The 14,863-nt window shown below is 34.8% G+C and overlaps 1 protein-coding gene across 1 annotated transcript; it reads left to right on the top strand.

Annotated features, from left to right (window-relative positions):
• Positions 1-7,947: 7,947 nt before the first annotated feature.
• LOC132753353 (uncharacterized) lies at positions 7,948-12,049 on the top strand. Its single transcript, XM_060743810.1, has 2 exons — positions 7,948-9,755; positions 10,542-12,049. The coding sequence occupies exons 1-2, from the start codon at positions 9,528-9,530 to the stop codon at positions 10,707-10,709; spliced, it is 396 nt and encodes a 131-aa protein (XP_060599793.1). The 5' UTR covers positions 7,948-9,527; the 3' UTR covers positions 10,710-12,049.
• The last annotated feature ends 2,814 nt before the right edge of the window (positions 12,050-14,863 follow it).

Raw genomic sequence — 14,863 nt, 5'->3', positions numbered from 1 at the left:
AATTTGACCTTCAAAGTCAAGGTCATTTATGAGTGAAGGTCAAGGTCTGGCTGGTTATTTTTAAAGGGATATCCTTAAAGATTATTATGTTCAAGTTTGAAGACAATCCATTCAAAAATAACAAAGTTACAGCCAATAACAGCATGAACAAGCAAAAATTGGACTTTTAACCTTGAAGGTCAAGGTCATTTATGGATGAAGGTCAAGGTTAGTGTGGTCTACTGAAAGGTCTTGTCCCAAGGGTTGTTGTGGCCAAGTATGAAGACAATACACAAAGAAATAAAAAAGTTATGATCCAGGTACAAGTTTTCGGACGGCAACGGCAACGGCAACGGCAACGCCGACCTGACTGTAGCAATACCTCTATTTTTTTTTCAAAAAAAAAAGTCGAGCTAAAAATAGCAACAATGACGCAATTTCTAAAAATAGAAAAAAATGACGCAATTTCTAAAAATAGCAACAATGACGCAATTTCTAAAAATAGAAAAAAATGACGCAATTTCTAAAAATAGCAACAATGACGCAATTTCTAAAAATAGAAAAAAATGATGCAATTTCTAAAAATAGAAAAAAATGACGCAATTACCAAAAATAGCAACAATGCCGCAATTTCTAAAAATAGAAAAAATAACGCAATTTCTAAAAATAGAACAGAAATGACGCAATTTCTAAAAATAGCAACAATGACACAATTTCTAAAAATAGAAACAATGACGCAATTTCTAAAAATAGAAAAACATGACGCAATTTCTAAAAATAGAAAAAAAATGTAGCAATTTCTAAAAATAGAAAAACATGACGCAATTTCTAAAAATAGAAAAAAAATGACGCAATTTCTAAAAATAGAAAAACATGACGCAATTTCTAAAAATAGCAACAATGACGCAATTTCTAAAAATAGAACAAAAATGACGAAATTTCTTAAAATAGAAAAAAATGACGCAATTTCTAAAAATAGCAACAATGACACAATTTCTAAAAATAGAAACAATGACGCAATTTCTAAAAATAGAAAAACATGACGCAATTTCTAAAAATAGAAAAAAAATGTAGCAATTTCTAAAAATAGAAAAACATGACGCAATTTCTAAAAATAGAAAAAAATGACGCAATTATATACATGTATATATATGTATATATATAAATATATATATATATATTTGATATATATATATATATTTGATATATATATATCTATATATGTATATATATATATATATATATATATATACATGCATATATATATTTATATATATATATATATATATATATATATACCTGCATATATGTATATATATACACACACACATTTATATATATATTTATATATAATACATATACTATACATACACACACACCGATAAATGCACAATCTGAGAAAATTCAGTAATATAACCTTCATTAGAGAGCCCAAGCAAATTTGGGTTTGATAAACAACAAGGTCTGGTCCTTAAGAATGTTCTGTTATAATATGAAGTTTATCCCTTCAAAAATAGCAAAGTTACAGTCAGTTACTGCCAAAACAATGAAAATTTCAATAATTTGACCTTCAAAGGCAATGTCATTAATGAGTGAAGGTCAAGGTCTTTCGGTATATTTTTAACAGTTATCTTTGAAGATTATTATGTTCAAGTTTGAAGACAATCCATTCAAAAATAACAAAGTTACAGCCAATAATAGCCAAAAAAATGAAAATTTCAATAATTTGACCTTCAAAGTCAAGGTCATTGATGAGTGAATGTCCAGGTCTGACTGGTTAGTTTTAAGGGATATCCTTGAATATTATTATGTTCAACTTTGAAGACAATCCATTCAAAAATAACAAAGTAACAGCCAATAACAGCATGAACAAGCAAAAATTGGACTTTTAACCTTGAAGGTCAAGGTCATTTATGGATGAAGGTCAAGGTTAGTGTGGTCTACTGAAAGGTCTTGTCCCAAGGGTTGTTGTGGCCAAGTATGAAGACAATACACCAAGAAATAAAAAAGTTATGATCCAGGTACAAGTTTTCGGACGGCAACGGAGACGGCAACGGCAACGCCGACCTGACTATAACAATACCGCTACTTTTTTTTTCAAAAAAAAAAAAAGTCGAGCTAAAAATGAACTAGCTAATGGACATTATAAAATTGTGCATGAACAACCTTTCATTGTGTCTGCACTAGGAGCTATACTTAATAAAGATTCAAACAATGTTAGGACTTGATCCACAATTGCAGCCACCCAACGGGTTCATCTTTAAATGACTATGCGTCTACTAATCACTTTTAATATCAATCAATACAGGATGCCGTGGACTTAGTGACACCTAAGTGTTATTTTGCAAAAGTAGATTTAGCGTCCGCGTAAAGATAAGTGAAAATTCATCCATCTAATTACAAAGCAACAGGACTAAAATGGCAATTTCAAGGAGACGACCACCACACTTAAATGATAGATCAACGCCTGCCATTCGCTGCTTCTCGTAACCCAGAAATATTTAACAAAATCACACAAGCTGTACTTGAAATTATGGTATATAAAGGTTTTAAAACTATCCCAGCAAACATGCATATATGGGACCCATATGAGCTATATCTAGGCAAGCCCATATGGGTATGCCCATGTTGGACCTATATGGGTCCAATATGGGCAAGTCCATTTGGGTACGCCCATATTGGACCAATATTACAGCACTTTATGGAAAAACAATTTTTTGTTTATTTATTTCTTTAGAACTTTGAACTATAGTGTGACCACCTTGACATAAAATGCTATTATCTTATATAACAAGAGGGCCATGATGGCCCTGAAGTTGCTCACCTGTATATAGGCCCCCGGAGCGGGGCCAGTTTAAACCCCATGGCTTTTATTTGAACAAACTTGGTAGACACCCATTAGAAGATGTTTCATGCTAGACATCAAAGGTCTAGCTCGTTGGATTTTTTAAAAGAAGTTTTTTAAGTTTTTTCTTTACACATATTTAAAAACAATGACACCCCTGGGGCAGGGCCAGTTTTGACCCCAGGGCTTTTATTTGAACAATCTTTGTAGGCACTTACTAGAAGATGTTTCATGCTTAATATCTACACTCTAGCTATTCGGGTTTTTTCGAAGAAGATTTTTAAGTTTTTGCTATACACATATAAGGAAAATCAATGTCCCCCGGGGCGGGCCAATTTTGACCCCTAGGGCTCTTATTTGAACAAACTTGGTAGACATCCATTAGAACATGTTTCATGCTAAATATCTTAGCTCTAGCTCTTTGAAAAAATATGACTTGATAGATAATTGAACCTGTGTTCATCTTAAAAACGTCAAAAACCAAAAAAAAAAAATGTAAATTATGACCCCCTTAAAAAACATACTATAAGTTATAGAAGGCCGGAAACTCCAGATTCGAGCCTACGAGCAAAGGGATTCATTTCCCGGGCTGTTGTGAAAACAATTGTCCAGACATTTAAAAACAAGAGCCCGGTTTGAGCCAGGTGATGCTCCCCGAATAGGTTTTGGACACAGGAAAGTACACCTCTTGTAGTTTCAGAGTTATGTCCATGGAAAAAGTTCAAAGTGCAATAATTCCAAAATGAGGAAAGGCAAAGTTACTGTTCTTTGCACTGCATTTCTAATCACTGTTATCTATCAACTTACCAAGTTTCTTGTTGATATCTCTTATGGTTTCCGAGTTATGTTCCAGACAACTTCAAAAAGTAAAAATAAACAAAGGGCAATAACTCCAGAATTAGGCAAAACAGAGTTATGATTCTCGTGCACTGCACATCTACCCATTGAGATACATCTACCTACAAAGTTTCATGTTGATATCTCTTATAGTTTTACAGCTATGTCCAGTACAAGATTTTTCTTAAAGGGGAGATAATTCAAAAATGAGGCTTAACAGAGTTATGTTTTTTTTTGCACTGCACTTCTACTCAATGAGATCTATTTACCTATAATGTTTCATCTTGATATCTCTTATAATTTTAGAGTTATGTTCCGGACAAAGTTCACTGTTAAAATTAACTAAGGGCAATAACTCCAAAATTAGGACAAAAAGAGTTATTATTCTTATGCACTGCACATCTACCCATTGAGATCTATTCACCTACAAAGTTTCATGCATGTTGATATCTCTTATAGTTTTAGAGTTATGCCCCGGACAAGATTTTTCTATAAGGGGAGATAATTCAAAAACCCGGCAAAATAGAGTTATGGTTCTTTGACACTGCACATCTACACATTGAGATCTATTCACCTACAAAGTTTCATGTTGATATCTCTTATAGTTTTAGAGTTATGCCCCGGACAAGATTTTTCTATAAGGGGAAATAATTAAAAAATGAGGCTTAACAGAGTTATGGTTCTTTTGCACTGCACTTCTACTCAATGAGATCTATCTACCTACAATGTTTCATCTTGATATCTCTTATAGTTTTAGAGTTATGTTTTGGACAAAGTTCAAAGTGTTGAAATAAACAAAGGGCAATAACTCCAAAATTAGGACAAAAAGAGTTATTGTTCTTATGCACTGCACATCTACCCTTTGAGATCTATTTACCTACAAAGTTTCATGTTGATATCTCTTATAGTTTTAGAGTTATGCCCCGGACAAGATTTTTTTATAAGGGGAGATAATTCAAAAACCGGGCAAAATTGAGTTATGGTTCTTTGACACTGCACTCCCCCTCAATGCCCTCTACCACTGTATGAAGTTTAAACAAATTATCTCCAAAGGTTTTCAAGTTATGCTCCGGACAAGAAAACAGACGGACAGACAGACAGACAAGGCGCCGACTATATGCTCCCCCGAAATTTTTCGGGGTGCATAAAAACTTTTATCACTATTTAACGTTTGTATTAAGCTTCCAAATGAGACCGACCCCAAGTCTCTAGCCCTTCCCATTCATGAAATATCTATCAGGAATTTGGAGCGTATTCGTGCTAAAAATCCTTGGTAGACAAAATTGCAGCACAACAATTCGGTACATAAACAAAGACTAATACATGTTTGCCAGCCGAGTATGGGTCATAATCATATTGTCACTGGGTGCAATAACTCACTTAATGTATATGTATTTTATAATTACTTATTAATGTATTTTCATTTTATTGTAAATAGGCCATCAAAAAGGCTGTATGAATTGGATAGTGGCACTGATGAGAATGAGACAGACAGAGAGAGTAGGCCACCACAAGTTATTGACCAAGCAATAGAGGTGCAACGATACCTTTCGATGCATCGAAAACCGGTTTTATGAGCGCCGATTCGATTCCCGATACCAACTGTAACATTTTCGATTCGATTCCCCACCCACAAATAAACATGGAAAAAAGTGAGAGTTTTAGTCTTTCCCTTCGCGCTTCATCAAGTTACATACAATTGGCAAGTTAAAACTCAGTCATCCAATCAGTGGGCGCGTAATGTTTTATTTTCGGCAAACAAGTCAAAATGGCTACCAACATCAATGTTGATAAAATAAAATTAAAAATTCCTCCTAAAAAATTAAAATCAAAAGTTTGGGAACATTTTGGGTTTCGGGAAGGCCAGGAAACGGATAAAGCTACTTGCAAAGTATGCTTTACGGACGTGTCATATCCAAAGTCCTGCAGTACGTCTAATTTAATGCAACATATGAAACAAAAACACGAACACGATCATGGATGTGGACTTGTTTTGTAAGCTTTATCCGTGTCCTGGCCTTCCCAAAATAAGTTTGATTAGTACTACAGTAAGTAGGCATATTTGGGATTGATGATTATTTCTTTAGTCAAGTGGGAAAAAAAGTGATAATTTCATGAATTTCATTTTTTCTGTGTTGTTTACTAGACTAAGAAGTATTGTGTGACAACACTGACATTAGGATTGATTATTCATTTTACATTTTATGGGAATTAATTTATAAACAGAATATCTGAATATTCATTTTACATATTATGGGAATTATAAACAGAATATCTGAATATCAGTTCTGACAACCTTGTGAAACTTTGTTCATTATTATTTACTTTACAATTTACATACTTTGTTAAATTTCTAGTCAGTAGTTAGCAGAAGGTATCTGTGATAGTCATGTTACTGAGATTAATGATTATTTGCCTGATTAAAATTATTTTCCAAATAGACAAGAGCTTTTTATTCTCATAAACACAATTATTAAGTCAAATAAGTTTATACAAGAAACATGGCAATGCCATGAAACCAGGTTTTCAATTATCACCATTGTAGATAAATATGTTGTATTTGAAATACAAATACAAGCAACAAACAATGTAACTATGTGCAATGTAAAACATGAATAATGTAGGAGGAATTGCGCACAGAAGAAGTGTTCACTATATATATTCTGTATAAGGAAAAAAAACAAAGGGCCATAATTAGGTAAACAAGAACCGGTTGAACGGGTGATGCTCCCCGAGAAGGTTCTGGACACAGGAAAGTATAAAAAAAATGAACAAAGGGCAAAAACTCCAAAATTAGGCAAAGCGGTGTTATGTTTTTTTGCACTGCACTTCTATTCAATGAGATCTATCTATCTATAAAGTTTCCTGATGATATCAGAATTATGTCCCAGGTAAAAGTCAAAGTGTAAAAATGAACAAAGGGCAATAACTCCAAAATTAGACCAGGCTTTGTTTAGGTTCTTTAAGCATTGCAATTCTATCCAATTATATCTAGCTACCTACAAAGTTTCATGTTGATATCTCTAATAGTTTTAAAGTATTGTCCAGGACAAAGTCAAAAAGTAAAAATAAACAAAGGGCAATTACTTCAAAATACGGCAAGGCAGAGTTACGGTTCTTGTGCATTGCACTTCCACCCAATGAGACCTATCTATCTACAAAGTTTCATGTTGATATCTCTTATAATTTTAGAGTAATGTCCCAGACAAAGTCAAAGTGTCAAAATGAACAAAGGGCAATAACTCCAAAAGTAGGCAAGGCAGAGTTACCGTTCTTGTGCACTGCACACCTACTCAATGAGATCTATCTACCTACAAAGTTTCATGTTGATACCTCTTATACTTTTAGAGTTATGTCCCGGACAAAGATCAAAGTGTAAAATAAACAAAGGGGGATAATTCAAAAATAAGACAAGGCAGAGTTACCGTTCTTGTGCACTGCACACCTACTCACTGAGATCTATCTACCTACAAAGTTTCATGTTGATACCTCTTATACTTTTAGAGTTATGTCCCGGACAAATTTCAAAGTGTAAAATAAACAAAGGGGGGTAATTCAAAATTAGGCAAGGCAGAGTTACAGTTCTTGTGCACTGCACACCTACTCAATGAGATCTATCTACCTACAAAGTTTCATGTTGATACCTCTTATACTTTTAGAGTTATGTCCCGGACAAAGTTCAAAGTGTAAAATAAACAAAGGGGGATAATTAAAAAATTAGGCAAGGCAGAGTTATGGTTCTTGTGCATTGCACACCTACTCAATGAGATCTATCTACCTACAAAGTTTCATGTTGATACCTCTTATACTTTTAGTGTTATGTCCCAGACAAAGTTCAAAGTGTAACAAGTTAAAATCATGTAAACAGGATTTTCAATGTTAATGTCACTGTGACCTTGACCTTGGAGCCAGCCATGCGGAACATGCGTTCTGCACGTCATCTTGATGTGGTAAACATTTGTCTGAAGTTTCATCAAAATTCTTCAAAGGGTTGAAGAGTTACAGAGCGGACAGGATTTTCAATGTTAATGTCACTGTGACCTTGACCTTGGAGCCAGCCATGTGGAACATGCGTTCTGCACGTCATCTTGATGTGGTAAACATTTGTCTGAAGTTTCATCAAAATTCTTCAAAGGGTTGAAGAGTTACAGAGCGGACACAATTTCGTTTGACGCCCGCCCATCCGCCCATCCGCCCGCCATACCCCAATCTAATAACCAGGATTTTCAAAATTGAAAACCTGGTTAATAATAGTTATATTACAACAGAAAAGCAAAGCACTAGGTTGAAGGCCACTCACTTTTGGAACAGACAAGCAGAATTATTATACCAAAGATAAATTAGTAATCAAAAATGTATCGAATCGAAAAAAATCGAATCGAAGTGTCTAAAATCGAAATCGAATCAAATCGAACATTTGGTGTATCGTTGCAGCCCTACCAAGCAACAACGCCCAAACAAGCACAAAGCCTACTTTCACCTTCACCTCGCTTATCTGCACAGGCATTGCGAGAGGCCAGTAAGTATAAACTTCGGAGCTGTAAATATATTCATTACAGTACAGTCATACTTATTAAATGTTCTATCCTAAAACAAGCCAATAAATGTAATAACAAGTTAGATTGAGTGACACAACCAAAAATGTAAAGTTTCACATTGTGACGCCCCTAGTTAAAAAAATATTCAAAATAAATTGATGATTACTTGTGTTAGTCTTTATCATGATGTGAATTTGTGCGCCTATTCTTGCCTGACTGTTGGCCCACTTAACTGTTATCCAAAGTTAAGGTCCCTGGAATAGTCAAAAATGTTTATTTTCACCAAATGACATGCCTAGCTAAACTAGAAATGTGTCCATAGGACACGGATGCCCCCACACGCCACAGTGTTCTGTCAATCTTATGACTCTAGGTCAAATATTTTTTGGACTACATGTGCCACAAGTTGAAAACTAAAAATCAACAAAAAGCCATAATTCTGTTAAATTTGGTCGCAGCACAAATTCCTTCCTTTACTACCATCTACACATTAAGGTTGTTAATCCCTGGAAGTTTAAGCAAAATCTGCCATCCGGTTTAAGAGGAGTTGCGTTCACAAAATTTCTACAGAGTATATAATGAAAAAATCAACAAAGGGCCATAATTCTGTTAAATTTGGTTGCAGCAAAAATTCCTTCCTTTTTAACTTCCATTTACACATTAATATTGTTCATCCCTGGAAGTTTAAGCAAAATCTGCCATCCGGTTTAAGAGGAGTTGCATTCACAAAATTTCTACATAGTATATAGTGAAAAAATCAACAAAGGGCCATAATTCTGTAAAATCTGTTTGCAGCGAAAATTCCTTCCTTTACTACCATCTACACCTTAACATTGTTCATCCCTGTAAGTTTAAGCAAAATCTGCCATCCAGTTTAAGGAGTTGCGTCCACAAAATTTCTACATAGTATCTAGTGAAAAAATCAACAAAGGGCCATAATTCTGTTAAATTTGGTCGCAGCGAAAATTCCTTCCTTTACTACCATCTACACATTAAGGTTGTTCATCCCTGTAAGTTTAAGCAAAATCTGCCATCCGGTTTAAGAGGAGTTGCGTTCACAAGATTTCGGGACGTACAGACGGACGGACTGACTGACTGACGGATTGACGGACAAGTGCAACGCTATATGCTCCCACATTGTGGGGGCATAAAAATATGTTAAGATTAATTCATGATTTCTTATCATTTTCACATTTTGTGACCTTACACACTCAACATTCCTTTTGAGATTTTAGCGTTAATTACTGTTAAAGCCAAGGAAAAATTTAAAATACTGGATTTTTTTCATTTGTAATTCACATAGCTCTAAAAGTATATGGCCTAAAATTATGAATCCTTTTTTTTCAGCTGCTGTTACACAGATTCTCCAAGTCTTGGAGACAATGTGGGAGGAAAATCGTGAAATTAATAGGATGATGCAGCGATTGTTGTCAAGGTCAGCAGCAGATGACCAACCGCTGCAGCTTCCGGAAGATATCTCATTCCCTATTCGTTCTCCTGAGCAGATGGAAGCATTCGATGAGCTTCTGGGAGATCAGACAAAGCTGTCATCTGTGGTAAGCATAGTATTAGCCATGTATGTTGCTCCATTAGTAACTGAAACAAGTATACCCCATATTTTCTCTGGCTTAAATGCGAAAATTAACATAATGGTCTGTGGTGAGCACTTGATGATAATGTATTATTATTCTGCTATATTTATGTTGGAAAATATAGCACAGTGGACAAACACTTTGCTGCATTTATTTCTGAATTAAAAACTGGCATGTTTTAATTTTTTGATTAATATTGACAAAGTTATCTTATTATTTAGATATGCTATAATAGCCATGAGCACAAGACATGGGCAGTTGGCCTCATTTTCAACATTGATTATTAGGACAAGACAGTCGATTCATTAATCAAATGCTGGCAGCTTTCAAAATACCAGGGAAATGACCAATACCCACAAAATCCAGGAATTAAGCTGTTATAATGATATCAAAAATTATTCTGTTGATATTGTATAAACTCTTGTGCTAAAAACACAATGATAATGTGCCCCATAGCACTCTTGTGTTAATAAAACAATGATAATGTGCCCATAGCACTCAGTGGAGGGGACAAACATAAAGGCACAAATCACTAAGGTGTTGTCCTAGGCTGTAAATATATGAGGAAAGATCTTTTAATTTGTCAATCCAAACAGTTCCCCTTGGCAGATCATGTTTTTGAGGTCCAGTTGACAATTATTTGTCATTTGGTGCCTTGCAGCCCATCACAAATGCACATTATATAATTTTGAAACTTAGTAGTGTTAAAATTTAAACATTGAAAAATGTTTATGTTCTGCTTTATTTAAGGTGCGGTTCCTCTCAATGTTTGGTGGGGCAGTTGTGCGGGAAACTGTTGGCCGCTTGATGAAAGAAACCATGTCAAATGAACTGGCAAGAATGTACAATATGAAGGGTCTGAAGAGGAAGAAAAAATGTGGGGGCCTCCAGATACTGAATGTATTGTATAGTAAGTGATATTTTAAGAATTTGCAAAGTGGTGTCTTTAAGTAAGGTTTCAAAATAGATTTATTATCCAAGATCTTTTATTGTGTCTTCGGGTATCGCTTTAATGAAGGAAAATGCTTGACTAGCTTTAATGGAAAATAATAAGAGAGAATATTTTACATACTGTGTGGTTTTGATCCCATGCATTGTGTTGTGATGCATAATATAAGCAGAAATCACCTTCCTGTAAAGCAATTTATTTGCTTACCTTAACATTTATTACTGATACACCGATATTAAAGATGATCTCAGCTTACAACTGACTGCAGCGGGGACACAAACATATATATTTATTAAAACATACCAGAATTAGTTTATATATTCCAATTTATACTGCTCAAAATGCTACAAGGTGACTTATGACCTTTGAATGGTTTCAATACCTACATTTCACTGCATTTCATTCTTTAAGGATAAGGATGCTTAATGTTTTGTAGAATTTGTCCAAAGGAACTTGCCGACAAAGACTGCAACGAGGAAGGATGTAGAAATAGAGGTTTCAAAGTGGCTGGCTGGGGCGCGGGACCACGATGCGGGAAGGAAAGCAAGAAACAAAGTGTCTGAGACCTTACCTGAAGCAAATGAAGGAAGTGACTAGTCATGTCTTTATTTTAAACAAGAACGTGTTTGTTAAACACAAATGCCCCAAGCTCAGATTCTTGTCAGTATTTTCCTACCAAATATGAAATACATCTGTCATTAAATAAAGGCTGTATGGGCAAAAGTGTAAAAATCTATTATGAGCACTGGTGACAGATGAAAACATCAAAAGAACTTCATGAGGTTATAATATCTATGCATAATAAAATAAAATCTCAAGGACAGCCCTTGAAGACAAACTAATAATAGCTCTAGGACCGAGTACATACGCCAACAAGTTTAAGATGAACAACATACAAGAGCTGTCACACGGGAGACAGCAAAGCTCGACTTATAAAATACTGGACGCAGTAAGGAAGACAAATCTTAGAATGAAAGAAAAATCAATTATGTATAATTATGTTTTAAGTTATAGTATAAAAATAATATTGTAAACTAAATTCCAAGATCAAGGGGAATAATTCTAGAAATAGTCACGCTAGAATTTTGAACCTTGTCACACAACATGTGTGGCTGAGGATGAACAAGAAGTCGATTCGGGCAATATTGCTGACTGGGAAACTCCATTGACGGTACTTATTTTATCATACCTTATAAATGTAATGTATCTGCATTTACACAGATCTTTTAAGTTTTTAAAATATTTATTGTAAAGGTCATTGTTCACTCAGGTGAGCAATACAAGGACACCATAGCCTTCTTGTTTGGAAAAATACAAAACAATCTAGATATCCTGAACTTTTTATGAAATATTTAGCCCAATTATAACAATACATTCATCCTTGTTCCAGTGTTTGTGCATTTGAATGAAAAGTTTAGTTATACCAATGCTCATTTTAATTTTTGATCACTTGCGGTTGAATAGTTTCCTTTTTTCTAAATTTTAACCATCTGGACACAAGAGAACCCTTTTGGCTAACGGATATGAGGTTTACCTGGCACAAGGGAAAATGTCAGCTTCCCTTATTATTGGGGACACTCCTAGAAAATTGACAACGGTGCTGCTCGAGTGTTTATTTCCGACAAAGGAAAATGCAAAGGAAAAAGGACAGCACACAATGCCAAAGAGGAATCAAGAGCGGTTCCTGGAACTGTTATATTTCTGCAATTAAAGAATTTGTTCTGAACAAATTTAAGCAAGAAAATAGACAGCCATGCCTTACTGATAAAGAGTTCACTGAGATTATTAATGCTAAACGTGGGACAGTCAGAAGAGCACTGAAGAAAAACACTTCTAGTCCTCGCATCTGGTACATTTAACAAAACAAGGGTTATAATTTTGAAAATTATGCTCTTATGGGCAGATGTAAGCCAGGCCCATGCTGTAATGAAAAATTATTGGAATTCCTTGGAGATTTATAATTTTGCTGGGATTACACATTTTCAGATGATTTGCAGAATTATTGTCCTTTGTATATGTTTTTTTTTTTTCAAATATGTAAGACATGTGTATAACAAGGTTATCATACAATACAATATTGAATTGTAAGCAGCTGTCAACCTTTAGTGCCTTGTCCAATTTAGTTTTGCAGTTTTCCAATAGAATCAGTATAACTGTATTGAACCCAACAATGTGTACGACTTAGTTTCACAAAAATAATTTTGACAGAACTCTATTCGTGCTGGTATCAAATAAATTTGAAATGAACTTTTCGATTTTTGAAATTTTTTGCTTTCCACATAATATGTATCGACAGTAATCATACTGATATTTTTATACATTCTAATCCACTTTATTTTGTTATTTTCTTAAAATTTCATGTTTATTAAATTATTCTGTTCAGTTTACATTGTTGTCTGATTTATAGCTCAGCTGTCACATTTTGACTGAGATCTTGTGGTCACCTGTTGTCCAACATTTGGTGTAAATGCCTACCAAAAAACCTTTTATTATTATTAGGGTTAATAAGTTGTTTAGCTAGCTCAAGATTGCAGCTGCGATTTAATAAGTTTGCAGGTGCGATTTAATAAGTTTGCAGCCGCGATTTAATAAGTTTGCAGCTGTGAACTAGTATACTTTTTTAACATTGGCAAGCTTGCAAATCTGCGAACTAGTTAGCTTACAAGTGTACAAGGCTAAGCTTGCAAGTATACATAGGTAAACTTGTAAGCGTGTTATGGTTCCAAAAGCAAGCTTGCAAGCGTGTGGTAATCTAATAAGCTCACTGCAAGCTTGCAAGTTAATTATTACGAGCTTGCGCTAAATGCAAGCTTGCAAGTGTGCGCCAATCTAATAAGCTCGCTGCAAGCTTGCAGATTACATAAATGTGAGCTTGTGCAAGCAGTAAGCTCGCAGTTGCATGCTTGCAGCGTGCTTATTTAAGTTTGTTTAGGTTCCAAATGCAAGCTTGCGCAAGCTAGTTTCAGCGTCTTTCTTGCACGCTTCATACGATCTTGTAGCGAGCTTACAATTTTGGTTTGGGTGGTTGATACATAGATCTACCATCTTTTCTTAATATATAGAATACAGCTTTCGGGGTACGTATATAAATTTGTTATTAATCATAAAAAAAAAACACAAGCAGGAAAATAGTTCTAGAGACGAGAAATTCAGATGAGCGTCTGCACCAGCATGGCGGTGCTCTGGTCATAATATGACTTACTGATTGTTTTGTTCTTGACAGCTATCATTATTAAAGAAACAATTGAAGTGCTCCTCATAATCTGCTGCATGTTTGTTGTTGCAACTTGAATAATGGTGTACAGCCGGCTACATTTCCAAGTTAATATCAGGTAAACCTGTTGATCCCTGGTTTTCCTTGTTAAAAGTTCAGCATGTTTGTAGCAAGATTAAGTGTTAAGTATCTGTTTCAGGTCTAAGGCTACTACTGATTTGATATGCCTATTGACGTAATTATGGGCGGTTTATAGGAGGCAGGGGATATAGCTGTCATTAAGAAAGGTTGGTAATTGTTTAACAAGTATAGTTGAAATGCATAAGTGACCAGGGATTGATATGTCACTGAACTAACTGCCTTGATATTACTGAAATATTTTGGACACAGGGCATTAATCTTCAAACACTCGCACATATTAGACTGCTTCTTTATCTTGTTCTACATGTTTTAAGACTGTCATGACTATGTCATTAAACATTTCAACCAGTATCATCTGCTTTTTAGATTCAACAGACCTGACGGACCAGACCAGCATTTGCTTTGACGCAGCATTGGACAAACCAACAGCAGCACTTGACACAGCAACACTTGACACAGCAGCACTTGACACAGCAGTATTTGACAAACCAGCACTTGACACAGCAACACATGACAACAGTACAACATATAACAAACACAAGAAATTAAAACCTGGGACAAAAATTCAATGCGCCAGTAAGGGTGAGAAATATAAAAGACAAAAGCAAGCTCTGAGAATGCAAAAATCCAGAGCATTGAAGACCATCCAAAAATGTTCCCAGAAATTGTGTAAGCAATCAATTGAACCAGTCAAACTTGTTTTCTTAATAAAAGAATTTAAAAAAAAAATAAGTACAAGTATTTTGGAACAGGTTCCTTACTGAAAAA

This window comes from Ruditapes philippinarum, unplaced genomic scaffold (assembly GCF_026571515.1).
Source record: "Ruditapes philippinarum isolate M1 unplaced genomic scaffold, ASM2657151v2 ctg2047_1_1_1_1, whole genome shotgun sequence".
NCBI lineage: Eukaryota > Metazoa > Mollusca > Bivalvia > Venerida > Veneridae > Ruditapes > Ruditapes philippinarum.
The sequence above is the reverse complement of the archived record's forward strand: the minus strand, read 5'-3'. Positions and strand labels throughout refer to the sequence as shown.

Bases quoted from the DNA above. Each gene is read 5' to 3' on its own strand.
- LOC132753353 (XM_060743810.1), top strand. From the start codon at position 9,528: ATGAATCCTTTTTTTTCAGCTGCTGTTACACAGATTCTCCAAGTCTTG. The intron at 9,756-10,541 runs GTAAGCATAGTA...GCTTTATTTAAG, and splicing joins AGACAAAGCTGTCATCTGTG to GTGCGGTTCCTCTCAATGTT.